The 27,860-nt window shown below is 45.1% G+C and overlaps 1 protein-coding gene across 1 annotated transcript in view; it reads left to right on the top strand.

The window, feature by feature from the left end:
* The first annotated feature begins 10,252 nt into the window (after positions 1-10,252).
* The window catches only part of Fbxl17 (F-box and leucine rich repeat protein 17), a 423,470-nt gene continuing 405,862 nt past the window's right edge, over positions 10,253-27,860 (top strand). Inside the window, 6 exon segments of the mRNA XM_032901713.1 lie at positions 10,253-11,044; positions 11,046-11,244; positions 11,247-11,270; positions 11,273-11,571; positions 22,345-22,467; positions 26,146-26,403. Of these exon segments, the coding sequence (XP_032757604.1) occupies positions 10,595-11,044; positions 11,046-11,244; positions 11,247-11,270; positions 11,273-11,571; positions 22,345-22,467; positions 26,146-26,403 (1,353 nt within the window). The 5' untranslated portion in view covers positions 10,253-10,594.

Here is a 27,860-nt window from a genome sequence, read left to right as displayed (position 1 = left end):
TGGGGATTGCTTACAGTACAAGAGGAATAGTCCAAGGAAACATGGAAGGGAGTGTGGCAACAGGCCTGGTACTGGAGCAGAAGCTGGGAGCTCACAGGACTCACAAGTTGCAGGAAGAGGGAGAGAGACAGAGACAAACACATAGAGAGAGGAGAGACAGAGACAGACTAGGCCTGGCATAGGCTTTTTAATGAAAATGGCCTCCATTCATGTATTTCAATACTTGGTCCCCAGTCAGCAGAACTGTTTGTGAAGGATTAGTAAGGGTGGCATTTCTCCGTGTTACTAGGGGCAGGCCTTGAGGTTTCAAAAGTTTGCACCATTCCCAGATAGCTCTCTCTTCCTTGTGGCTACTGTCTCAAGGTTTAAGCTCTCAGCTACTGCTCCAGCAGAAAGCCTGCCTGTCTGCTGCCATACCCTGTCCCCAGCCTGGTTATAGACTCACTCTCTGAATCTGTAAGACCTCAATAAATTATTCTCTTAGTTGACTCAGTCATGGGGCCTCTTCACAGCAAAAGAAAAGTAACTAATAATACATAACCCAAGATGAAAATTATCCCCTATTTCCCCAAATCCGTCCCACTGAACACCACTGAATATGTTCTCCCCCTGCCTCCCTGCCAGACTCTGACAACCTCTGCTGTGTTTGTCCCACCAAACTTGCTTTTGCAGGCAAAGATCATAAACGAAACCATGTAGTAAGCAAGAAACCAATATAAATGGGAACATGGAGTATATTGCTAACTTCTCAGCATCGTTTGTGCTGGACCCATTGTGTGGATGCATCTGTGTTCACACCGAGTGTCATGTAGGTTAACAGTTACTACAAATACACACATATAAGCTTTTGTGCGAACATCTATTTCTCTTCTCTTGTGCAAACAGGAAAGAAATCAAGAGAACAAATGGTATCTTTCATTAAGCTAAATTAAATTATTTGGCTTTTTGAGACAAGATTTCACTCTGTAACTCAGATTGGCCTTGATCCTCCTGCCTCAGCTTTTGAAGTGGGTAAGCCATCACACCTGGCAAACTTAATAAGAAATTAGCAACTGTTTCCCAAGGCAATTGAATCACTTCGCTCCTTCATCATTAGTAATACCTTTAAATTCTCCCATAAGCTTGCTATGTTAGTAACTACAGCCACTTTAACGGTTTTTGCTGGTATCTCATTATGGGTTCAATTTACTTAATCCTAATGGACAATGGCACTGAGTTAGATGTTCTGGAACTGTGTCAAAGTAGAGTGCTATTTGAAAGAATCTTCCCAAATAGACTATGAACTTGCCTTTCCTTTTAGGGTTCCTGGTTTCAAGCTTTTCTCTAGTTGAGATAACAGCAGCCCCCGATGCTTCCTTAATCTCCCAGGAAAGTTGCCAAAATTTCACTTTAGATTTGGCTTTACTTCAGAGGAAGTAAAAGAGTAAGCTATGAATCATTGGGGTTTTCTTAAAATTTCTTATTGTGGCAGACATGAGGAGCTTTATATTTCTGCCTTTTACCATCTCTCATTCATTCATATATATATATAGGTTATCCAGAAAATGTCATCTAAGCTCATGTTTTATTCTAGAAACTATTATTCCTCCCCATTAGCCCTCTCTTCAACATTTCTCAGGGATTATCGTACAACTTGATCTCAGCAAATATCTTCTCTAATGTGCATGAAGAGGATTAATATTCTTCACGGACTATTTCCCAAAACTCAGTCCATAAGAAGATACTAGGAAGCATATCCCAGTATCATTTGGAGGGAGATGGGAATAGAAAGACACAGCTAGAGATGAGGTATTTCAGGGGGTGAGAGGGCGGTGGTTGGTAATGAAGTAGATGAAACAGTATGGGATAAGCAATGCAGTTCAATGTTGGTGTTTAGGGTATGTTCTAGAATTAAATTTCCTTTAGAAATAATGAATTTTTCACTGTCTGATGACTCTGTTCCATAAAAACTCATCAGTGAAGATTGACAGTATAGTAAGTATCCTTATTCTTCCAAAGTATGTTTCATTCTTTTATTTAAAACACGAATAACAATGTTCAATATTAGCGATGGGAGAATATTGTTTATCCCTCCATGGTTGACCTGGAAAATGAAGACATTATCGACAGTCTGAAAACCACAACTGCTGTTAAGACCTAAGGCTAACCTGTAAGTCTCCCTTGCCCAAGGGCAGATAATCGCCTGGAAGGTTGGGTGTTATGCTTCTTGGGAAATTACAAGCCACATTTCTGCTTCCCTTCACAAGTATGTTTACACTAGATGTGCTTGACTCGACATGGTGGGGGTGGGGTGTGGTTGTAGGCAGGAAATACGTCAGGACGTTTGCTAGCACCTGATTGGGCCTGATGAGAAATTCAGTGGCCATGGGCTTTTGCATTAAGACTTTGCAAAGCATGATTTATGACAATTTTCCGGGACCCCAGAGATGGACCTGGTAAGAGTCTATCAACCTGGCCGTATTTGCTACAAACTTGTCCTGAAATTGTGGAACTGGTTTTCTACTTGAATTTCAGGACTGACACTAGCGTGGTCTGTATTTATGCTCCATATTAGTAACACATATTAGTAACAGTGAGCACATCTGATTTGTAGTGTAAGAAAATACAAATTGTTGAAATAAATCTAATTCAGTAATGCTGTGGGCTCCTGATCTTTTAAAAGACACTTTATTTAATTACTATGTGTATGACATACGTGGCACATTGGGCAAGCGGAGGTTAGAGGACAATGTTCAGGATTTGGTTCGCTCCTTCTTTGACATGGGTTCTGGGGATCAAACTCAGGTTATCTGGCATTGATCCATCTTCCTGGCCCTGGTCTGTCATTCTTTACACATGCGGATGACAACAGGGATAAAATAAAGTCAAGGAAAAGTCTGTCAGTTCATCTGTCTGTCTGTCTGACACACACACAGTGAGACAGAAATGAAGTTGTAAAGCAGCTGTGAAAGGAAGTGTTTTATTCCCACCCCCTGGCAATGGCTTTCAGTGATTCCTCTGAAAAGTACTCTGCAGTATGACATTTCAGGACTTTTTGTTAACGTAAGGCTTTTCATGACAGCCGTGTCTGCTCCTGACAGCACCGTGTTCTACCTGGAAGACGACGATGAGCGCTGACGAGCCTCCTTACGGAGTTGGCTTCAAGTGTGGCAAAGCTGCTGCTAGGCGGGGGTGGGGGGACAACAACAACAACAACAACAACAACAACAACAACAACAACAACAACGGGGGGACGACAAACAGCCCCCAAAACACCCTGCCCTGACTGCCGCCAGCATGCTGTCCAATCTGGACGAATGGGATGCAGGGAAGTCTATCGCTGAGCTTTGTAAAGACAAAGTAGGCAAGTCCTTTCCACTCCTGCTTCACAGAATGTCGGCCAGATATTCTGACAGAAGGCTGAAGATGATGCTCCAACACAGGACACAGGGAGACCTTGGGTGGCTGTCCAGTTAGCCAGAAACCTCAGCCATTTCTATAGAGACGAAGCTGCTTCCTCTGTACTTTCTATTTATTGAGGTAAATTTTCTCCTTCTCAGGTCTCTGACGGGATTGAAGATTAGCCAGTTATAGTCTCATTAAGCTTAAGCTGTTTAGGATCTAAGAAAATGATTTAAGGTCTAAGATGATGTCTTTAGGTTGGTAACATAAATTACGATAGAAAATGATTTAGGTACAGAACTTGGTGCTTACCCAGATAGATAATGGAGCACTCCCCCACAGTTCTCAAAGGCATGTGACTGGACACTGTGAATATAATTCTTGATAGTTTTCATAATTGTTCTTACTGTGGATAGTTTATTGATGCTAGATAAAGAGCTCTTTATTAGTTCAAAAGGGAGACACGTCTGGATAATCTCTGTTGCACTGTGTGTCACATACATATCTGATGGCCTATTACCTGAGGCAGGATCAGAGGATGGGACATCTGGTAGAGAGGGGTACTCTGGAAGATGGGTGAGTGGGAAGATTCGCCACCCGCACTTGGAGGAAGTAGGATGTATGAAGTAGAGGAGAGGTAACTAGCCATTTGGCAGACATAGCATAGTATAAACAGGTTACAAACTCGTCTGTGAATAAACCTAGTTTAAGTACTACATAATAAGCTTCTGAGTCATTATTCGGGAACTGGAATGCGGGTGGAAATGCCTGTGGCTACAGGAGTAGACAGAATCAGGTGAAGGCTTTAGGCAGTGGTCTGTGATGAGTGTGAGTCCAGGCATCCTTCCCTTGTCCCCTGCTTGTACCTACCACAGAAAAGAGTATACATTTTTACACAGTTCTTTCAGTATGTGGGTCCTCACTAGGATTGTTTTATCTCTAGTTATTTACAATGGGTGAAGAGGAGGCAATCTCCTAGTCACCGCATTCAAGGTAGAACAAGCAGGGTCGCAATGTAGATGCTTGGTTGATTACTATAATAATATCACAAACTATTAACATGTGGCGTTGGGAGAGTAGCTTGCTCTTTCTGAGTCACTGAAATAGTTTTAATTATCTGGCCTTGGGTTACAGATAGCAATTTAATATCAGTGTAACGAGAAACCCAAACATTATTAAATCCTAGGAGAGAAAAATGAATGATATTGGTTAGGGAGACCTAGAAAGATTAATTTGCATCAGTTGAAAATGAGAAAATAAAATGATAAGGCTTACTTAGCTGGACACTGACTGGAGGGAATAGGAGTAATAGATCCTTCTGCTGAATTAGTTTCATTAAAATGATAAATATGGATCTTAAGCAAGTCCAATGAGCCCCCGAATTTGCCTTAATTATTCCAGTAATATGTAAAGTTTGGAGAACAACAAATCATTTAATCCTGCTTAGTTATTCCCTTCTATAAACTTACTTTTTGGAAAACTAAAGGATAACTATTTGCTTTCGCCTGTGTTTTGGATTCCACAGGACCCTCTGGACATATTATCTATTACTGCAAGAACAAGACCTAGAAACAAAGCAATTGACACAGTATGCCTGTCCTGTCTTGCACTTCTGCACGTTCCAAGTCCTGCCCTGGGCTCTGCCATGTTCAAGATTTGACATTCCAGGTGTCAGTCAGCTAGGGGCTCCTCTGTTCCCAGAGGCCACATGTAGTTTCTTGCCACATAATCCACTCAAGGCCCAGAGGAAAACCTCTTCAGCTGTCTGAAGCGCCCTAACTTCTTGATTTATTTCTAGACCTCCTTTTATACCAGGCTCACCGAAGATATGCCATTTTCAAATCTCAGTTATCAACAATCTCAGGTACTGATTATTCTGGAGTGAACAAAACACATTAATTCTGACTGGGGTGATATTAACTAAACCAGGAACCACAGCAGCAGGTAATGGCTGGGAAGTTCTACAGAGCAGTTCAGCAGAGCCACTAAGAGGTCTTGTGAGAGGTGGTGACATGTGGGCTGGGACCTGAAAGAGCAAGGGAAGAATTGTCTAGGTGGAAGATAATGTCTGAACCCAAGTGAAGAATATGTTGTCTTCCTAAAGAGACTTCTCCTAAAACTTGTTGGTTCTTACATTTCTAGCTTTAAGTATTTCCACAAAAACATGACTGGGCAAACTGTTAAATGATTTAACATCTGGAATGTTCCATGATTTTCAGATGCAAAGTATCTTTGGTCTCCTATAAAGGCCATCCATCACCTCAACCACAACTGGTAGGATTAGCGGTACATGCAATGTGCCCTTGTATCATGGATATGTTTGAGCAATGTGCTGCAATCATTACCCAACTTCATTCCCTAAGAAGCTTTTTACACATCAGAATGCTTTACAGGCAAATGTGAATTTTAAAATCGTATCCTGGGTTGGAATATCCCTCCCATTTGAAAAAAGGCTGCACAATAAGGAACATGGAACATGCAAGTAGTAATTCTGGGGTTCATTTCCTTCCTATCCATCATTCTCTTCCTTCTACTCAACTAATAAATAATTTAGCGAAGCCTGAAAAGTCGCACCTTACTTCCTTATTCCCAGGATACCTTTATTAATACAAAGTTTCCCTTCTGATCCTTTGATCAATCATCCCTAGTCTTCCTACCAATTTCCCGTTCACCTTCTCTAGTTCTTCCACATAGTAGTAAAATTATCTTCCTGAAAATCAAAAAAAAAAAAAAAAAAAAAAAAGAGTTTTTCCTCTTGCATGTACTTGACATTCTAGTGGGACAGAATTGGGGGAGTAAACACCAGAAAGATAAACCCTTGGAAAAACCAATCCCCAAACTTCCAACAAATATGTGACAAAGAGTCATTAAAAGTAATAATAAAAAGAGAAGAACTCAGGAAGAGGTAGGGTGGGATGCACAGTACAGGAGGGGATGCATTGCACACTGGTGACATGGGATGCTAAATGCTGTCTCCCTGGCTGGAGACACGCCCGGGGAGGACAGAATATCACGATGCTGCAGAACATCTTAGCAAGAGAGCACTGAAGACACGAGAGGACTGGACTCGGGAAGGGATTATTCTGAGCACTAAAGGGTCTCTGTGAGTTAGCAGTCCTCAGAAAGCAGAGGAGTCTATGGACATTTTGTCATGCGCTGTCTAGGAGATAGAACAGGGCTGTCATTGTTAATGGTCAGAAAACAGTAGTCACACAGTAGCTTTGTGGTTTAGAAAACCAGAATAGTAAGAGTTGTGACTGTCACCATAAAGGCCAATGAGGAGAGTTAGGAATTAAATATTTAAATTGAACTTTGTTCAGAGCCAGCAACCTGAGAGGCCAGCAGACTAACGCCTCAAAAGATATGCTGCCTGCAGGTCCTCTCCAGACATCAGATTCCACAGGGAGCTACTGTGGTTTGGGAATAGTCATTCATTTTAGAACTCACTCTATTTCGTCCCTCTTGTCAGCCATATTTATGAGTCTTGTGATATCTGTGCCTCTCATTGTCACGCCTCAAGTTCTTCTCTACTGGCTTCAGGCACTTCCAGAAATGCTTTAGTTTTTGTGTGTTGGATATCAACTTTGTACTTCTCTACAGGCATCCGGGCTGGCAGCAGGGATTAATTTGAGAGAAACCATTAGCAGTGCCTAAAAAGCTATTAATAGCATGTGTGTGCAGACTCTATATCCTTTCTGTAATGTCAGGTACAAATGTGCCCTTATAATACAGAATGTAAGAGTCTCTATCCGCCTCGTCTGCCCACTCTAAGTCTGGAGGATGTTCTTGTGTCTGATGTATTCAGACATGACTGTGGGGAATCTTCCACCTTCTCCACTACAGCCACAGTGGTCATAAATGACACTGATGGTTGGTGATTGTTTATGCTTAAGAGGATATGTGCTGTAGCTGATAATTCGAGGCCAGATGCTGTCAGACCCACCAAGGGTTAGCTGCAAGCACAGTCTAGTCTCTGGCCACGCAACATCATGGGGTTTATTAATTTTTAACAATCAACTGACAAAACTCTTGCTGATAGTTTCATTTCTTGAAAATGTATTGGCATTATACTGCTTTGATGAAAAAAAAAAAAAACACCATGACCAACACAGCTCATTTATCTGGGCTCACAGTTTCAGGACTAGAGTCCTTGATGGTATGATACAGGCCATGACACCTGAAGCTGGAAGCTAAGGGCTGCCATTCCGAACTCGTCCTTGTCGTTGTCGATGTCTTAGAAGCAGAGTGTGTAACCTGAGAATGCTACCCTGCATTGCAACCTCAAAGCCTGACCCACAGCACTTCCAACAAGGTCACTCCCCCTAAATCTACCCAAACAGCACCACCAACTGGGGTCCAAGTATTGAATGTCTGAGACTACAGGAGACATTTATCATTAAAACCACGATGACAATAACAGCAATTGACTGCCTTGCATCCCTGTTTTAGAGAGTGACTACATCCCAGGAATGCCCTGAACGTGTGACAATGCTCCTGCCTCAGCCTCTTGAGGGCTGGGATTACAGGTATGAAACCCTAGATGGAGAGCTGTGGTGTGGCGAAGAAAGAGTTAAGTGATAATGTTAACACTTGAGGAATTTCATTTTGTTTTCTCAAGATCTATGTGGGTGAAGGGAGCAGTCAGAGCAGACACAAACCTTTCTTAACTACCCAACACAAATGTCACTTGTCAGACGGAATGCCACAAGACCAAGGGCAACCTGTTCACTCCTGACTGGCTAAGGATTATAATAAAGTAGCTACTGTAAATTTCAGAAACTCCAGGTCTCGGTTGTCTGCCTACCTCATCTTTAGAAACATTAAGCTGCAGTTTGAACACATATGTAGCCCTGATGGGTTTGCACGGTGCCAGCCTCTCTTTTAAGGACTTGCTAAAATCAGGAAGGCATTCTCCGTTCTAACTCCACAGTCTGATTCAACACACATCTATGAGATTCATTCATATTCTATTTTATTTTTAATTCATGAGTAGTGTTGCACTGAATATTCCAACTTCCTTATTCTCCCACTGACAGACATCTGGGCTCCTTGAGAGTTTTGCCATCATGAGTACACGTGAGATGAGCATTTCTGTTCAAGTCTCTGTGCAGATGGAGGGCTTTATTTCCCTTGGTGAACACAAGGTGTGGGTCTGATGTGTCAAAGGGTAGACACTCGTTAGACTTACAGGAAACTGACAGGGCTGTACTTTCTGCACAAGTTTAGCTAGCTTCATTTGCTCAAGAAAACAGGCAGGCTGAGATGGTGAAGGATGGGTAAGGCCACAACTCTGCGCTTCACGGATGGTGCTCTGAGACCCTGGAAGAGCCTCTAGTCACTTACGGGCAGAACAACGGGCAAGCGGGTAGGGAAATATTTGTAGGGAAAAGGAGCTCAGGCCGCACAGGTATATAAATATCCAACAAATCTTTGTCTCTGTGTTTTGAGACTCCATTTCATTATGATCAAGCCCTGGCAGTGGGATTTCTGAATATGAAGACTTAAAAAGGGCAGTTTCTGAAAGAGAACCGTTATTCGAAAAATTCCAGTGGTATCCTCAATCCCCTCGGTAGCTTTTAAATATACCCTCCACTTTTCTTCAGCAGGGAGCGGTGGGGCTTCTCTTAATGAAGAGTAGCAACCATCAGAAACCAATCACCCTCTCTTTTTTCTTCCTTTTGTTTCTTTCCCTCCACTCACCATACAGACACAACTCTCCTGTTTTAGGTTCCTTAGCATGGTTGAAAATGTCCTCCAAAACTTACACTGAAATTTGCCACAGCAACAGTATGCCTGCAACACTACAGGGAGGGGAGTCCTTTAAGAGGTGATGAGGACACTGGAGCTCCGCCCCCAAAAATGAATTGCTACAAGAGTATGTTCCTGATAAAACCAACGATAGACGGTTCCCAGTGCTTTTACCCTGCCACTTAGCTGACACTGCATGTTATTCCACTTTCCAAAGCGTCCAGAACCAGATAAACTTGTTCATAATTTAATGTCTGTAGTATTGTTATAGCAGCAGAAGGGTCTAAGACAACTAACTTTCCCTACCTTCTTTCCTGTGAAAGCTGACCTCTCCACATCAGCGAACCTGTTACACTACTGAAATTTAAGACTCCAGAAAGATTGAGTTTACTTTCCCACCTTGGCCACCAAAGTCTGTCATACCGGCACGGCACTAATATTCATAGAGTCGACAGACTGGATTTCAAGGTGTTAACAACAGTAACATGGAGAGCCTGGAATGTCAGGATTACCCTTGTGTTCGAGAAACTCCCTTCCGGCGTGTGTACCTGATCTGATAACATGCTTTCATCCTGCAATTGCCTGCAAAGGCAGCAGCACGCAACAGGTGCCAGACAAATGAGTAGGATCACTGTTGTCACACAGCTAACGGGACCTTACTGGATTGTCGCCCATCACCCAAGGGCAGCGCTTCTGTCTCTCCCTCAGGCCTCTCAGGTGGAACTGGTTCTTCGGGTTCCCAACTGGCCTCAGTTTCCGAGTCAGGGCTGATGCTGGGGTGGGAAGTGAAGGGGGAAGAGCCAAGCTGCGCCTGGCCAATGGCAGCTCTTGAACTTACACCTCCAGACGTCAGCGCGGCGGGGGGAAACGGATGTCACACAGCTGGCTCGGAAGCGTCTCCGCCCGCCTCTGGAGAGGGGCGTGAACCCCAAGGCGTCCCGGCAACCTCGCCGCGGGAGGGGCGCGCGGCCCCGTCGGCGCGCGGCCCTGCTTCTCCCTGGCGCTCCCGCCCTGGGTGAGCCCCCGCCCCCCGTCCGGGCGCGCCCCGCGGCCGGCTCCGCCCCCCCGGAGCGGGCGGCGCGCTCCTGCGGCGACGGGCCGTGTCGCGGGCGGGCGGGCGAGCGGCGCGCGCGCCGCCAGCCGAGCCGCAGTTAAAATGGTCCGAGTCGGGCCGGCGTTGCCCCCGCCGCGGCGCTGACCGACCGAACCGGCTGGCCTAGCCGGCAGACTCGCTCCCTCCCTCGCGTCCCCACAGCTCGCGCCCGTCCTTCTCCCGGCTCCCTGGGCAAAGCATGTAGCCCGCGTCGGGCACCCGGGCGGCCCGCAGCTGACGCCCACCCCCGCCGTCGCGTGTGCCGGGTGCGCGGCGCGGGCGACCCAGCCCGCGGCCTGCCCCGCCGCCGGAGCCCGCCCCTCGGGCCTCCCTCTCCCGCCCGTCCCGGTCGCCCTCTTCGGGGCCTTCTATATGGGCCACCTTCTCTCGAAGGAACCGCGTAACCGCCCGAGCCAGAAGGGGCCTCGCTGCTGCAGCTGGTGTCGCCGCCGGCGCCCTCTCCTCAGACTGCCCCGCCGGACTCCGGCCAAGGCGTCCCCGCAGCCCGCGGCGCCCCGGAGCCGGGACTGCTTCTTCCGCGGGCCCTGCATGCTCTGCTTCATCGTGCACAGCCCCGGCGCGCCCGCCCCCGCCGGCCTAGAGGAGGAGCCGCCGCTCTCGCCGCCGCCGCGGGACGGGGCCTACGCCACCGTCTCCTCGCAGCACCTGGCGCGGCGCTACGCGGCCCTGGCCGCCGAGGACTGCGCCGCCGCCGCTCGCCGCTTCCTCCTGTCCTCGGCCGCCGCCGCCGCCGCCTCCTCGTCGCCCGCGTCCTGCTGCAAGGAGCTGGGGCTGGCCGCCGCCGCCGCCTGGGAGCAGCAGGGGCCGGAGCCTCTTCCTGGCCGGCGTGGGGCCCGTGCGCTTCCTGGGACCGCCGGCCGCCGTGCAGCTCTTCCGGGGACCGCCGGCGCCGCCGCAGGCCGAGCCCACCACGGTCCTCGAGATGGTTTGCAAGCGGAAGGGGGCCGGGGTCCCCGCCTGCACCCCATGCAAGCAGCCCCCGCTGCGGCGGCGGGGCTGCGGCGGGGCGGCGGCGGCGGGGGAGGGCCTGCGGGGGAGGTGCCTCGCCGCCGCGGCCGCCCGATGCCGGCTGCTGCCAGGCCCCGGAGCAGCCCCCGCCGCCGCTCTGCCCCGCGCCCGCCTCTCCCGCCTCCGAGTGTGCCCCCATCGAGGCCGCCGCCGGGGACGCAGTCCGAGCCGGGGGCACCGCCCCCTCGTCTGCCCAGCAGCAGCCTGAGAGCGGCGACTCGGACTGTCAGGAGCCCCCCGAAAACCCCTGCGACTGTCACAGGGAGCCGCCCCCCGAAATCCCAGACATCAACCAACTGCCGCCGTCCATCCTGCTTAAGGTGGGTCTGGGCGACAGGCTCAGGGATGCTCGCTTTCCCCCAACCCAGCTTCCCCTCGTCCCCCCGCCTCCCAGGCTCTCTCCTCCCCCTGTGTGCAGAGGAGGGGGGTTCCCTGACAGCCGGGGGAAGCCGGAAGGGGAGCCTGGGAAGCCAGTGGGGCCTGAGCTTTCAGCCTGGCGTTGAAGTATAGAAAACTTGGAGGCTAAGGAATGCCTCCTAGGAGCTTAGATCTTATGCCTACAACTGCGACTTCATACAACGCCTCCCTCCCCCGACATAGAAACTACCAGAGTTTGTACACAGTGGGCCAGCCACTTTGCATACTGGTGTTTGTAAAGTTTTCAGGTCTGATGGCTGCTGGTTAGTGGCACTAACTTGTAGTCACCATTTACCATGACCAGTCGCCGCCGCCTCGGAGCTTTCTCTATACAGACCTCCTGGATTTCTCCAGTTGATGCTGTGAGATAAGCCCTGTTAATATGTATTGTGTGCAAAGTAAACTGACATTTCAGTGTTTGGGGACAGATGACTTACAGTGGTGAGCCTGGAGGAGGAATTTTTTTTTTCTCCTTTTGTGAAGCTAGCGTTCTAGATGGGCCAGAAGTGGTTGAATGGTTTGTTCAAGGTCACACCCATAAACTAAAGGGCACAACTTGGTGTTGAACTAGAGTGTTTTGGCTGGCTTGACTTAAGTGCAAGCACTCCGTTGTTTATGGTGTTTTCCTTCCTTACCTTTATCTAGAGACAGGGATTACTACAAGTCAGAGGTGTTTCTTTCCCTTGGGGGCTGGGTGAGTGTAGAGTTGGAATGCCCTGTGGGAACTTTGTGTCACTTTAAATTACCAAGGAAAGTTTCCAGTTTTGTCAGTGCTAAGGGCAAACTTTGTGATCCAATCTGCATTAAGTCATTAACTTCTCCTCCTCCCCTCGCTTTCTGTCTTTGTTAGCACACCCCTTTCTGGAGGTAATAAATTTGAACTTGGTTTTTCCAGTGTGGATGATATTTAAATAAGACTAGCCAGAAATAATCTTCAGGAGAATTTGGCTCCTTTTACTTTTCCCGAGGTAACTGTCATGAATTAGAGTAGTTACTGTCACTTTATTTGATTGGACTTTTTTAGATTTATGCTTCTGTGTTTGGCTCTGTTTCACTGTGAACACTTTTCTTGTGAACAGCACAGCAAGTTTTCCATTGTGTCAAATTGTAGTGATTTAATTATTATGTAGGTATGCTTGTTGGAGGAGTAATTACTGTTTGTGCTCAGGAGATACATTTTAGAGCAGAGGAAACTTTCTCAAGTCCTTTAAATCCGGATGATGTGGATGAGTAAAGTATCAGCAGACATTTGGTATGAAAGTTTCATTGCTGCCTTCTTTGATAAGTCAGAGTGCAGGAGTAAAGGAAGACACACCCGGTACTTTTCTCCTTTTACCTTTACGTCAGGAGGAAATGGACTTCATCATCTTCTTTGGTTTATTGTGGCAGGGTCTCACCGTGTAGCTCAGATCTCCAAACGCTTGCTCCTGTGGCTTTGACCTTTTGAGGGATTTGACCTTTGCTGGGATTGCAGGTTGACACCCTCATGTTTATTAAGAACGTTTTACATTTTAAATAAGGTGAAGGAACAGTGTCTTACAATGAAGGGAAACCCTAAAAAGGTAATTATCTGCTTTTTTTCTTTTGTTCAAGAGTTATGGAAAACCTGGTCCAAGAGACGTCTAGGAATCAGGACTTGCTTGTCGTGTCGAAGCATTTGGACATGGCGTATAGATTCGAGTCTTTGTGCTAAAAGTGTGAATAAAGAGTCTCGGGTCCTAGTGGTTGTCCATGTGAAGTGAGTTGGGTTACAGTGAATTGGAGGGATTTTCAGTAACTGCCAGCTCAGGTAGAACTTCTGAACCAGTGGCTTTGTGAATGAGCATAGCTTGTTCCAAGCTCTGGGTCCTCCCCTAAGCACACTGTAGTAGTTCTGAGTGAGTGAGTGGGTGAGTGGGTGGGTGGGCGAGTGGGTGGGTGAGTGAGTGGAGAGCGTCTGGGTTAAGGTTCTGGGTGAGTGTGTTGTGCTACCAGAAGGTTCTGTTTGACATGAGATCTAAGTCATGTTAGAGCCACAGGAGGACAAGAGCGTTCTGATGTGGGGTGTTTGCTTTGGAGAAGAAACTTAGGAAACTATGACAACTCTTCTCCTCCCATTATTAGAAAGGTTATTGTATGGAGAGGCGCAAATGCATCACCTATTCTGAAAATATTACTAGTGTGACCTCCCTCATCGTGGGCTAGTAATTGTATTGCTGCTGTTGCTGCTGCTGCTGCTGCTGCTCCTCCTCCTCTTCCTTCCTCCTCCTCCTCCTCCTCCTCTGTAAATGTTTGAAAAGAAATGGAAGTTCAGAGAAGAGTTTAGGAAGGAAATATGATTTAAAGGAAGTTTTAACCAAGCCACGGTTAACAATTGAAATTACTTTTCTAGAGCTGTCCCATCCAGTCAATGTGTTGGCTACTGGCTACATGTATCTACATTTTCAGTGTGTAAGTAAAACTTAAAATTCAGTTTTTCAGTTCTAAGAGCCAGATTTCAGAACATAGTCACATGTCCTGAGTGCCTGCTGTACTGGATTGTGTGTGTTTCCCTTCCACTGCTGAAAGGGCTGTGTGCACTTAACCCTCCTAATGCCCATGGCATAAAATGGTCCATGCACTGTAATTCTGTGGCTAATGTGGTTTGGAAGTCTTTTTTGTTTTTTCGTTTTTGTTTGGTAGCATATAGTTTCTGTCATTTTAAGACACTGCTTAGTATCCCAGAGTAAATGTAGCCTTCTATTAAGATATGTTTCCAGTTTTGTTTTTGCTGCTAGAACAGTGTTTACAGATGTCTATATACATATGGTAATAATTTCAAGGATAGGTATCAAGGAAGTGGAATTTTGTGCTTGGCAGTTTAGAAGCCTTTGGTAACAATTAGTGCCTTCCTAGAAATGGAACAACTTTCTTGAACTAGTAACCATTGCTAGAAGTCGTAATTATGTGACTTTAGAAGAGGAAGTAAGTGATTGTCGAGACCCTCTAATCACTCTCACCCCTTAATAATATATATATAGAGAAGAAATGGGTCACTTCAAACATTTTAGTGAATGGCAGGCCCTGGGCTGTGTGTTCATCTGTGGATATCTTTTGAGTATACTGTTACAAGGACTTGAATACTCTCTCAGGGGGTTTATGAAAGGTATCCTCCACACAACTTGTAAACCATTGAATCAGAGGCTGATTTATAACTGATGTGGGGCTACAGTGTGGTCTTTATAAGAAATCTGAGAAGCAGAGAATGGTTCTTCAAAGGTCAGCTCTGGGAATTGCAGTTTTCCTAAGTACTTAATGAACCTGTTAGGGCTTTGGTTACTGTATTGTTCTGAATCAAATAAACTAGCCTCAGATTTTACTACTTGTTGCTTTTACAATTTGTTTTTGTTTTTTTTGTTTTTTTTTTTTTTTTTTGTTTTTGTTTTTTTTCGGAACTGGGGACCGAACCCAGGGCCTTGCGCTCGCTAGGCAAGCGCTCTACCGCTGAGCTAAATCCCCAACCCCTGCTTTTACAATTTGAAGCAGTTCTGTATACTGAAACTACAGCTAGATTTTTATATGATACAGCTGTTGGGTAAGTCTCCTTACGTAGTTTCTCTTTGCACTAATAGCTACCTTGAGACAAACATTCAGTAAAGAGGGGTGTCAGGTGCACAGCGTCTCCATGAGTAAGCCTGTTTCCTTCCAAAATGTAGTAAAGGGGAGGAGGACTTGTCTGTCATCACCATTGGAGCCCTCTACAGTCTGTCCACACTGATATGCCAGTCGATGCGAAGCCTTCAGTTTGGTAGGTTTATTTCCTGTGGGCTGCTTTAGTGGTTAGGGCAATTTCAGGAGAGACGTTTGCTCTGGCAGAAAGCCTGGAAAGTTTTAGAAAGGCAGGTTTAGCTCATTTCCTTCCTGAAGTGTGCTGAGTGGCCCTAAGCAAATTAGGCTACCAAAAAGTGCTGTGTGTTTACTGAAGGATTGTGTCAGTTGTTTTTGTAGTGAAAGCTGTCAGATTGGTTACCTGAGTCCTGGAGCTTCAGGTTGTGTAAGAGATGCTGGAGAGACAGGGTGGTTAAGAACCACTTCAGATCAGCATAATAGATTCTAAAGTTAGCCAACCTTCTGGGGTATCCTCCCTCCTGTCCACCACCACCTACTATTAAATTCTTTTTCACATCGATAAGCAAAGCTAACCTAGATCCATGTGGATGCAGTCAGTGATGTGTGGGTCAAAAGTGCTGGAGAGAAAACTGGAGAAGTACTGGTCAGACTTGTTTCAGCTAGGTGCTGCTTGGTACCACCAGAGAGCAAATCAGCCCTTTAAAACTGTAGTCATTGACATAGCTCACCCTGTAAAGGCGCTGACCACTGAGCCTGTGACCCCAGTTCAGTTTTTGGGACCAACATGATGGAAGGAGAGAAAGGGCCCCTTGCAAGTTGTCCTACCTCCACAGATGTCTCTCTCTCTGTCTCTGTCTCTGTCTCTCTCTCTCTGTCTCTGTCTCTCTCTCTCTCTCACACACACACATGTGTGCACATACAGTTTTGTGTATATGTGTGTACATTTTTGCTCACACTTGCGTATGTGCATACATACACTCTTCTATGCACACAAACAAACAAATGGAATGTAAAAACATAACATCCAGCTTTCAAAAAAAGTTACACAGAAGGCTTAGTTTCCTCAAATCTTTATTTTCTCATCTATAAAGCCAAGAGGATGAGCATAAAAATATCTGCATAACTTGGAGCCATGAGAGGGACCATGGTTGCATGACGAGTGAATATTTTATAAAGAAAGACAAACCTGTCCATCTATTTGGGCTCTAGAATTAGATACAAGGCAACACCAAGGAGGACTTATTCCTAGGAAACCTTAGAAAGTCAGAGGTGCAGTTCTGCAGCATCCAAGATGGCGCTCCTGGCCTGACCTACACCGAGGTCTAGCTCAGTGTCAGACAGTGTTAAAGCCAGTTGCCAGCTAAAGGCAGAGGACTTGGTAGGAAAAAGTGAAAAGGAAGCTCACGTAAGGCTGGTGTGGAGATGTAGTACCACTTGGAGGAGTGGGAAAGGAGCCAGAAATGGAAAAACAGACCTCAGATGTGAGAGAACCATACAGGGACAATCTTTCCACACCTCTTGGTTTCCACACATTCACAACCTATGTATGGTTGAGGGCTGGCAGGAAGGAATGGCCAAGATAGGTTGACAGATTGGCTAAGGTAATTATCCCAGTAATTGCAGCACTTGGGGGCAGAGGCTGGAGGACCACAGATCGGAGGCGAACATGATCAAGACCCTATCTCATATGCAAAACAAAAGACAACACGGACTGAGCCTCGAACATCTGCAGTCTAACCCATACTGAGATCGAGGAGCAGGCTAGGGAGTTCTGAACAAACTTTCCAGGACACTGAAACAGCTACTCAGACTCAGCAGTGTCCCAGGGGCCAAGCTAAAGGACAAGAGGACACTATGGAACAGACACTTGCACAGTAGTGAACAGACTCCAGAAGGAACAGGCAAGTTAAAAATAAAAAGACCCAGAAAGGTCCAGGCCTGTGTTACCTGAAATACTTCTTTTCAAACAGTTTTGCGATATGTAGACAGGATACAGAATGAGTCATACTGAGGGAGGAGAGGGCAGCTGGGAGAATCTGACTCCGAGGACTATTGTAAGTAATGAACAGAATAAACGATATAAACAACAATGAAGGGAGATGCCCAACTAGAGGAGCGCATTGCCACATTGACTCAGCTGCTGGGAAGCCTCCACAATGAAGGAGAGCTTATAAAACTTACTCTTTTCGATGCTGCTATGAGTAAGAATCGTTTAATTTTATTTTTAGAGTACTTAGTGGTATTAAAAGACCTCGCCTAGTTAGCCAGCCTCTGTGTGGAGAGAGCTCTTTTGTAAGCATCTGCTTTATTTATGTGCACTTACATGTCCACATAACATGTTGCAGGTGTGTGCAGGTCAGACAAGGGCTTTGCATCCTCTGGGGCTGGGGACTGAGCCCTGGTCCTCGGAAGAGTGGCAGGTGCTTGTCCATCTCTCCAGCCCCTCACCCTGTATCCCCTTCCCGAACAGGCGACCTCCCTTATTGCCCTTTGCCTGGCCAGACACTGCAGTAGGATGTCGCATAGGACGCAGTAGAGTGTGCATCCTTGTCCCGCTCCTGAGCTCTGGGAAACATCTACCGATTCAAATGTGTGTCTGTAGGTGAGGTGGAGGGATGTAGATCTCATTCTCAAGCTGAAAATGCACTCTTTTGTTCCAGATTGTAGAAGGTTTCAATCAAGAAATGGTGTGGTCTGGGCAAATGCCTTTTCTTGAGTCAGTTGGGACACTTTATTTTGATTGGTCTGGTGTGTTATATGTTTTTTTTTTCCACAAGTTGGCCCACCCTTACTTAGAAGAACTTTCATTTGTCCATGGTTCATGTGATCTTTTAACTATGTTGCTAGATGTAGTACATACATATGCATGTATGTATGTATGTATGTATATGTGCATTTATTTGTGTGTATGGGTGTTTTGTCTGCAAGCATGTCTGTACATGCAAATGCATGTCTGGAGCTCTGAGAGGCCCCCGGGACTGGAGTTGTAGATGGTCGTGAGCTGCCATGGAGGCGTTGGGAATTGAACCTGGGTCCACCAGAAGAGCACCAGCTCTTTGTGGTTGAACCACCTCACTCGACCCCTAGTTTGTTAATTTTTAAAAAGGTTTTTTTCACCTGCACTCACCATGGACTTTAGTCTGCACGTTTCCCTGGAAGCCTCTGTTTGCTGGTCTTTGGTTAGGCTCCGCTATCATAACGATGCTGGCCTTCAGAACAAGGTAGAAAGCATCTCGTTGTCCCAAAATTTACCGAAGAATCTAAGAATTTAAACATTTAAATCACTTTTCAACCCAGTGTCTCTGAAGTCTTTGGTTATTATAACCATAAAGTCCTGTTATCGATAGATAACAGGTATCTCAGAAGCTACAAAGCAAGCAATAGGCTCTAAATGGTTAAATTTTTGTTTCTGGCTGCTTTGAAGACAGTTCTATCCTGAGTCACTTGGGCTAAACCTCAGTGAAGAAGAAACAGTGGAAAGGCTCCCCTGTCTGTACTTCTGTCCTTCTCGCATCTGTCCGTACTTGTCATGAAAGCTTCATTTCAGTTAGGGTACAATTCAGTCCTAGAATTTCCTTCTGGCTTTGTGATTTCTACCTTTCACCTGTGTTCTCTGTTTGGTTCTGTGAACTTTAGTTCTTCCTTTTCTTGTTTTTGCTGGGCTGAGCCTTGGACTCCGGGCTGCTGTGTGCTAGGCCAGTGTCCCACCACCGAGGCCCACCCCAAGCTCTTCTTTAGGTCTTTGTCATGGTTTTCCCAGCACTTTTTTACCTTCCTTGTCGATTTATTGTGTTTGTCCAGGAAGTCTGCATGTGCATTGTTCGGCGTCTTCATGTGCAGCTTCAGATGACTTTCCCTTGTTAGTGGACTTCTTGTCCTGTCCCTCATTTATACGTATGGACTTTACCTCACAGCGGACACGGACACGGACACTTGGTTGTGCGTCCTCTTTAAACTAGGCAGTGCGAGTTCCAGTGTGGCCCTTCTGGGAATTAGATCTTTCTCTGCGGCTTGTGTTTGCCAAGTTTGTCACTGGCTTTTCCAAAGGAGTTCTTGAAGCCCTGCTCCTTGCTGTGCTGTGGTAGCCGGCCGGTGCTACTTAGGTTACTCATTCAGTGGTCATGTGACACAGATTCCCGTAAAGCTGGAAACTGGCCGCCTTCTCCCCTTGGCTAACAGGAACCACTTATTAGTTTATATATTTCTAGTAGAATCGATGTTGACAGTCTTATCAGTTTTTTTGTGAGCAAACAGAGTTGGACTGAATTTTCCTCTCTCTTTTGCTAACACTCTCATTCTTTTGAACAACCATTTATCAAGGGAAAATTGGAAATATTGGAAATTGAAGGCAGAGAGCCGATACAGGAGTCATTCTGGGATATAGCTGAAGCAGACTGGAAGGAATTTATAGCTTTAAGTGATGCGTGTTATAAAGTGGGTTTCCTGAACTTAGCCTGGGGCAAGGCAAATCTGCTGCCAGGTTTTATAAAGTTTTATTGACACACAGCCTTGCAAAAAGTGTGTGTGTGCTAGGCCGTGTGCCCGTAAAACCTACTTTTCTTTTGTGGTTTGAAAGGTGGAGTTTCTGCCAGAGAGGTAGATCTGGGCTGCTGTGCGGTCTTGTATGACTAGGATTTCTTTCGTGATGAATTCTGTTTTAAATAATGACTGCAGGACTCAGACTCTGGGTCGCAGAGTTCTCCCTGGCTCCAGGGCTTAAAGATGTGTTCCTTTTGGAGTTTTAAGGCTCTGCATAACTGTCACACTGCAGCTCTGCCAGACAGGAGGCCTTGTCTGAGCAGTGGAGAGAGAGAGAGAGAGAGAGAGAGAGAGAGAGAGAGAGAGAGAGAGGCAGGCAGAAGAGTGAACATTCTTCTGGCTGAGACACATTTCTTTGGTCTTCTCTCTGAAGAGATGGTCTCTTCAGTGTTTGTTGTGCCTGCTGTAAGGGTTTCCACTTTCGTTTCCTAGCAGGAGACCAACAAAACAAGCACAAAGCTCAGTCCCATTTCTGGTTGTTCCTCCCACTTTTGCTTCCCTCTGCATCCCACCCATTATTAATTTGTGGAGTCTTAGGCATAGCTCTTACTATGCTGTCAGTAGGATTTGCTAACAATCTCGTGCTTCTGAATAACCATTCACCAAGGAAGACCTTGCAGGAGTATCGGAACTATCATGCGTTGAAGGAAATGAAAACCAATACAGAAAACATTGTGGATACAGCTAAAGAAGAACTCACAGACTGTCCATGAGTTTTACGTGTGAGCAGTGCAGGCAGGGCAGGGGCTTCCAGCGTCTTTGTGGGGATTGAGCCACACCCCTATGTGTTCCTCACTCATGGTCTATGCTCCCTCTTACACCCTCTGTGGAACCCAGAAGGCTTGAGATTGTGTGTGTGTGTGTGTGTGTGTGTGTGTGTGTGTGTGTGTCCCAGCTCGAGCGTTAAAGCAGTTATAGCAGTAGGTTGGAGGCCTACTCTTGGCTGAAGAGAGGTAAGTTATTTTAAGACAGCAATGCCAGAAATTGATTATAGACTCCTTACCCTGTTTCTGCCAACATTGTAGAAACTGTATCTTATTAGATAAATGCTGTATTATTCCCACTTTAAGAATAAGAAAATTTAGGTACACAGAGGTTATGCAGTTTAGTAAGGCTGTGACTCAAGCCTAAAGACAAGGCAATTGTGCTAAGTGCGTGTTCTCTGTGGAACTTTAACTTATGTTTGTGGACATTTTTGTGTATGAGCCAAAGTAGAAAATACTAAAACAAACACTTTGGGTGTTATTCCCCAAGCTTCAAATATAGTCTACTTTTCTTGTTTTAACCTCTCTGTTTTAAACAATTCCCAATAAAGAATGTAAAGCAAATTTTAGATTATAATTTCTCATAAGCACTAGAATAAATATAAAGATATTAAAAGAATCAATATAATCATAATATAAAAAGCAAAACTAATTTTCTTGATACCATCTAACATCTATTTGGTGTCCAGTTCTCTCTCATCGTCTCAGAAGCATTCCTCACCGTTGGTTCAGTCTCTCACTCTACGTCACACTGTCTCTTGATCACGCCTCTCCACACCTTCAGAGGTCGGCCTGGACCCCAACCCTGTCTTCAATAGTCCTTTATGATAGGATTTTAAGTTTTATTTTTCTGAGACGATCATTTTATTTATTCCAGTGATAAGTTTTTTTAAATTAAATAAATTTATTTATTCATTTTATATCCCAATATAGCCCCTCTCCTCTTAGCACCCCCTACACAGGTCCTTCCCCCATTTCCTCCTCCCTTCTCCTCTGAGGAGAGGGAGACCAGCTCCGAGTACCCCGTCCCCCGAGCACATACATCAGAGCACTGCAGCACTAGGTGCACTTCTTCCGCTGAGGCCAGATAAAGGCGGCTCAGGGCAATGACTTCCACAGGCCTCAGAGTCAGGGACGGCCTATGCTCTTCTAAGATCGGTTTCACTTTGGAGTAGTGCCATTTTTATTGCAGCATTTAAGATTTGTAATGTGTATTGGTGTGGAATGACTTTAGATGTATAGAGAAAGTACTGTGGTAGAGAGGTCCCCTCTACCCCGTTGCACTGGTCATTTTTCTGTGTAATCTTTCCTGAAGTAAAACTATTATATATTCGCTGTTTCCCACAACCTGGAGCTTTCGGAATCTCCAGCAGGTGCTTGGCGGGACGTTCAGTATTAGATAGGTATCCTTCAGTGTTGGACATGGTTAGGAGTTTCTTGGACTAGGCCGTGAGGCCTCTCCTCCCCTTTTCTCCTTCCTCGTCTTTTCCCCGCTCTAGAAGTGTAAGTGTTTTTCATTTTTCATTTTTTTTGGCTCGTTCTCGTGATTTTCTCTTTATACACACATTAGTATCGTTCTGTTTCTTTCCTTCCTCTCGTTACCTAAGGGGTAGTGCCAGTTTCTGTCCTTAGCCCGTGTCACCAGACTTCTTGTTCTGTAGGGCAGTCTCTGAGTTTTTGATGGTGTCCACTTGTATTCAGTATAATTTAAGCCATTGAGTTGTGTCATATTGCTATATCCTGGGAAAGCACTTAGCAAATACGATTCTTTCTTGTAATCCGCAGATATTTTCCAACTTGTCCCTGGATGAACGTTGTCTTTCCGCATCGTTGGTTTGCAAGTACTGGCGTGACCTTTGTTTAGATTTCCAGTTTTGGAAGCAGCTGGACCTTAGTAGTCGTCAGCAGGTACGGAATTGAATTCTATTAACATCCTTATTTGATCCACTCTGCTGAAGAAAAAAATCTTTATTCTCCCTTCAGATGACTGTAATCTACAATTTTATGCTTTCCTTTTTAAAGAAGTAATTTTCTGATAAGTTTAATGCTGTATGAATACATGCATGCTCCCTCACATGCACACACGTGCATCTGCATATTTGGTATGTATATACATGGTGTGTATATATGTTGTGTGTATATATGTGAAGTGTGTATACGTGGTGTGTGTATACGTGGTGTGTGTATACGTGGTGTGTGTATATGTGGTGTGTGTATACGTGGTGTGTGTATCCGTGGTCTATATATGTGAAGTGTGTATACGTGGTGTGTGTATATGTGGTGTGTGTATATGTGGTGTGTGTATACGTGGTGTGTATGCATGGTGTGTGTGTATCGTGGTGTGTGTATACATGGTGTGTGTATATGTGGTGCGTGTATATTGGTGTGTGTATACGTGGTATGTGTATATGTGGTGTGTGTATACGTGGTGTGTGTATATGTGGTGTGTGTATACGTGGTGTGTGTATACGTGGTCTGTATATGTGGTGTGTGTATATGTGGTGTGTGTATATGTGGTGTGTATATAAGTTCATGTAAGAGCTAGGCTCCACGGTGGAAAGGGAAGTGTCTAGTGTACACTGGTGATTGTGAAATTCACTTCTCTCTGTCTCAGTCCTTTCTGTTTCTCCCTCATCATCATTTCAGAACCACGAGCCTTTTCATGTAGGGAGGTGACATCCTAAGAGTCTCACAGTGGAGAACGTAGGCACTCATGCGTCTGGCCTATGCGATGTGCTGTTGCATGGGCTTCACCCATAAGAACTCATCCTTCTCTCTGCAGCTCTGACGAGAGATGCTGCAGTTTCCCGCTTTTAAAAAACGGGAATGTAATGGATAAAAAATGGATAAAAAAAACGGAAGTAAATAGGGTGAAAATAACTTTTTGAAAAACACTTTTGGATGTTTTCCCATTTCCTACTTGCTCAGTTAGTAAATTTACGGTGCCGTAGAGTAGGGGGAAAAGAGCACTTATAGTGCTGACTGCAGACAGTTTATTAGTGTTCTTGGATTCATTTAAAGGTATTTAAAGTTTGTATTTGCATTAGAAATATATGAAAACCTCCGATAAAGATACGATTTTAGGGTTGGGGATTTAGCTCAGTGGTAGAGCACTTGCCTAGCAACCATAAGGCCCTGGGTTCGGTCCCCAGCTCCGGAAAAAAAAGAAAAGAAAAAAAAAAAAGATACGATTTTATCAGAATCGTAAACTGCTGTTCAGCCCCTCATGGCATGTCACCGTTGCTGCACTGGGAAGCACTTGATGACAGCTTTTCTGAAAAGAAAGCAGATCTGTAACATTTGCTAATTACAAGGGTGTGAATAACCCACTGTGACTCATTGCAGGCCACCCTCTCATGTTATCAGGTGCAGGTTACAGAGATGTGCCACCCGATAGGCTTTTGTGAATTGGTACGAGCTACGGGCAGCTCCAGAACATTCGTGCACAAACCTTTCTGACTCTTCATTGGTAACAGGCTAAGACGTCTGCAGAGCTAGGCAGCTACGGGCTCAGGTTCCTGAGCTCTGTGTACAGCAAGCGGGGTGCGAATGGAGAGAGGGCAAACAGGAAGTGAACCTCGGCCTCCTGCTGACGCAGCTGTTACCTCTCACCTTACACTGAGCAGCTTTTCCTCCTCTGCTGGCAGTGAGACCTGGAGGGGAGGAAAAGGAGGAGCAGAAAGTTGCAGCATCTGTGCTCCTTTCAGCAGACGCGGAGGTGCTCCCTCTGTGGCTCTCGCTGTGGTGCTCCTTTCAGCAGACGCGGAGGTGCTCCCTCTGTGGCTCTCGCTGTGGTGCTCCTTTCAGCAGACGCGGAGGTGCTCCCTCTGTGGCTCTCGCTGTGGTGCTCCTTTCAGCAGACGCGGAGGTGCTCCCTCTGTGGCTCTCGCTCCAGTGCGCTCAGCAGTTCCGTTTCCACCTGTTTGCCTTTATCTGCATTTTCTCTTTCCCCTGCCTTTGTCATAGGACTGGAATAACATTAACTGATTTCTCTTTTGAAAAGTGGAACCACCATGCTATTCAGGTGGCTGTGTGAGTTTTTTGACAGATGAACTATATAGGCTTACTTGTATTTAGTGCTGAGTCTTATGGGTCAAGTTTTCTTTTTTTAAAAGAATAGCTAACATTTCTGAGAGACTGCCAACTGTCTCATATAATGCCTTTTTTTTAAAGAATATTTTTTAAATTTATTTTATTTATCTGAGTACACTGTAGCTGTCTTCAGACACACGGGAAGAGGGGATCAAATCTCATTACAGATGGTTTTGAGCCACGCTGTGGTTGCTGGGAATTGAACTCAGGACCTCTGGGAGAGCAGTCAGTGCTCTTAACCACTGCTCCATCTCTCCAGCCCCCAAGCTTTGTGATGAAGGCATTTCTGTAGCCTCTGCTGTGTTGCCCACAGTGACGTATTTTCTCAGCTGTGTGTCACCTGTGAGGTAGTGCTGGGTTAGCAGTAAAGCTGCAGTGTTCATGCTGTGCTGTCATCTGATACAGGCATGAACACTCAGTTCATGGGGCCGAAACATGGTTCAGAAGCTAGCGGGCTATGCTTGATCTTCAGCACACAAACAAACAGACAAAACCCAAGTCATGTTAGTCATACTGATCGAGAGGTAATAGTTGCTTAGTTATAGAACATTTTAAATCTCAATGTAGAATTTTTTATAGTTTTTGATGCGCTTGAAACTTTAATTAAAGCAAGTCCCCGAGTGGTTGATTTCTCTGGTTTGGTGAAGTGTATTCTCCTTGTTTTCTGACAGTGCGTGTGGCACTGACTACGTGGCGCCATCCACTCTAGTAAACAGCAGACGGTTTTCTGTCAGAAACCATGTACTCGGGAGTCGGTACAGACCGCACCTGTCTCCACTTCAGATATCACTTGTAAATCCCAGGGGTTGCCTTCTACATCAGACAGCTAGCTCTAAGTTCTTTCCACCCCCAACTTGAACTCAGGAAAATATCTTACTTGTATTTTCTGGTTTATAATTAAGGCTGTGGCCAGAAACATTCACATGGAAAAGTTACAGGTCAACACAGGGATGGGTCCTCCAATCTTCACTACTTCAGTTAACTGTTAACTTTGTGCTGAGGGTGTTTGTAACGGAATCTCCAGTAAGCGTTGTCTTCCCCTCCTCAGAGGCTAGAGGGATGGCAGCTTTACTCTCTGATCCGCTGGTGACTGGTTGGTGTGTGTTTTGTTTTTGTTTTTCTTATTGGAGTTTGAACCAGGACCTCTTGCGTGCCAGGTGAGTGCTCTTGCACTGAGGGAGAGCTCTCGTCCTACCTGTTTAGTCTCTATAGTAACCAGACTTCGTTCTGAAACGGTCCAGGAGCCCCTCTCTCATTTACCTTATACTGTGTTCAGGAAGGGTCAAAGGCTATGGGTGACCAATGACTCTGACACTTGTAAAGCTGCAAGGGTTTTAGGAAGTTTATAGGAGAAACTGTGAACAAAGGACAAGTATGTATGTATTTTGTTGTACTACGGTGTTCTTATTATTACTTATTAGTGGAAATTAAGTAATACAAGATAGTTTTCCACTTCTAGCAAAGTTTAATTTATTATATCTTTTTCTCTTATAGGTTACTGATGAATTATTGGAAAAAATTGCCTCCAGAAGTCAGAATATAGTTGAGATCAACATTTCTGATTGTCGCAGTATGTCTGACAGTGGAGTGTGTGTTCTAGCATTTAAGTGTCCTGGACTTCTTAGGTACACAGCCTACAGGTGTAAGCAGCTTTCTGACACCTCTATCATTGCGGTCGCCTCTCACTGTCCTTTACTGCAGAAAGTCCACGTAGGCAACCAGGACAAACTCACTGATGAAGGACTCAAGCAGGTAAATCCACGGCGTTTACTGAGAGGGTTCACACACTGAGGGCTCACTGACTGACTGAACAGCTGTCGCAGCCACAGTTTGAATTTGCATTAAAATGAATTACTAGAGACGAAAGTAAGTTACATTTTCTATGTAAAATGAATATTTGAGTAGGCCAGTGAGCTGCTGTGCTGTGGTGATGATCAGATACATTAGTTTTGCTGTGTTTTCCAGTGAGTGCCTAATCTCTGTGGCAAGCCATTTTATTAGCTCTCGATTTTGTTAGCTCCTGTTTAAAATTAAATTTTTTTTTTATTTATTCAGTTTTTACGTTGGTCTATGCCATACTTGGACTTTAAGTAACAGTATTCAGTTTAGGTCAGAATAAGTTTTTAAAAGTTATTTTAAAAGCTTAATTTCCCTTTCATGTTATCAGATGGCATATTTTAAACATGGTTTTCAGATATAAATGGAAGTTCAAATTGAAGAGCATAAAATAAGAAGAAATGGTAATGGCCTATATTTGGCTTAGTAATTGGAATTACATCAGTTCAGTAACACCATCCCTGGTGACACTTGTCCTTTGGAATAGCATTTAACATCTGACAGACTGGCTCACTCATTTCTGAAGGGAGGTCCTTCAGTTGAGTCATTGTTGATGGACATATTGAAAGTTGAGTATGAGGAGAACTTTGGGGAGACTGTCGAGTAGACTCTACTGAGTGTGGCCATATCATATCAAGGATGCCACCAACTTAGAGGGGAGCCCATGCCCGACATGGTGTGAAGTGACACTTTTCTTTATTTTAATATTTCTTGACTAGTTTTTTCTTTTATAAAGCATTTTATAACTTTTTTAAAGATTTATTTATTTTCATTTTTATGAGTACACTGCAGCTGTCTTCAGACACACCAGAAGAGGGCATCAGATCCCATTACAGATGGTTGTGAGCCACCATGTGGTTGCTGGGAATTGAACTCGGGACCTCTGGAAGAACAGTCAGTGCTCTCAACCGCTGAGCCATCTCTCCAGCCCATTTTATAACATTCTTGAAATCAATTAATTTACTTTTTTTTAGAGAAATATGTATTTTATGGACATACTATGATTATATGATAATATGATGAGTTTTCTTTTTCAGCGTTTCATATTTCACAACAAAGCATTTTAAAAAGAATTCAGTGTATTAACTGATGAATTATCTTTACATATTTAGGTGTCATGTGACACAGTAGGCATCATATTAGTGGATTAGTGGGGGTGTTCAGAGTAATACTTGGAATACACAATGCAGTATCCTAATAGAAATAGGAAAGCCATCTGAATGTCTCCTCTGTAGTAACTTTGTTCTTCACTGATCAACCGGACTCTCATTGTGGTCCAGGGTACACTTTTCCTGTTCCTAACTGTTCCGTAGCAAGGTGTGCACAATTGGGCTGTTAGATTGCCCTGACTGACAGAGTGGTGTTTGGGTATT

This window comes from Rattus rattus, chromosome 4, assembly GCF_011064425.1.
Source record: "Rattus rattus isolate New Zealand chromosome 4, Rrattus_CSIRO_v1, whole genome shotgun sequence".
Taxonomy (NCBI): Eukaryota; Metazoa; Chordata; class Mammalia; order Rodentia; family Muridae; genus Rattus; species Rattus rattus.
The sequence above is the reverse complement of the archived record's forward strand: the minus strand, read 5'-3'. Positions and strand labels throughout refer to the sequence as shown.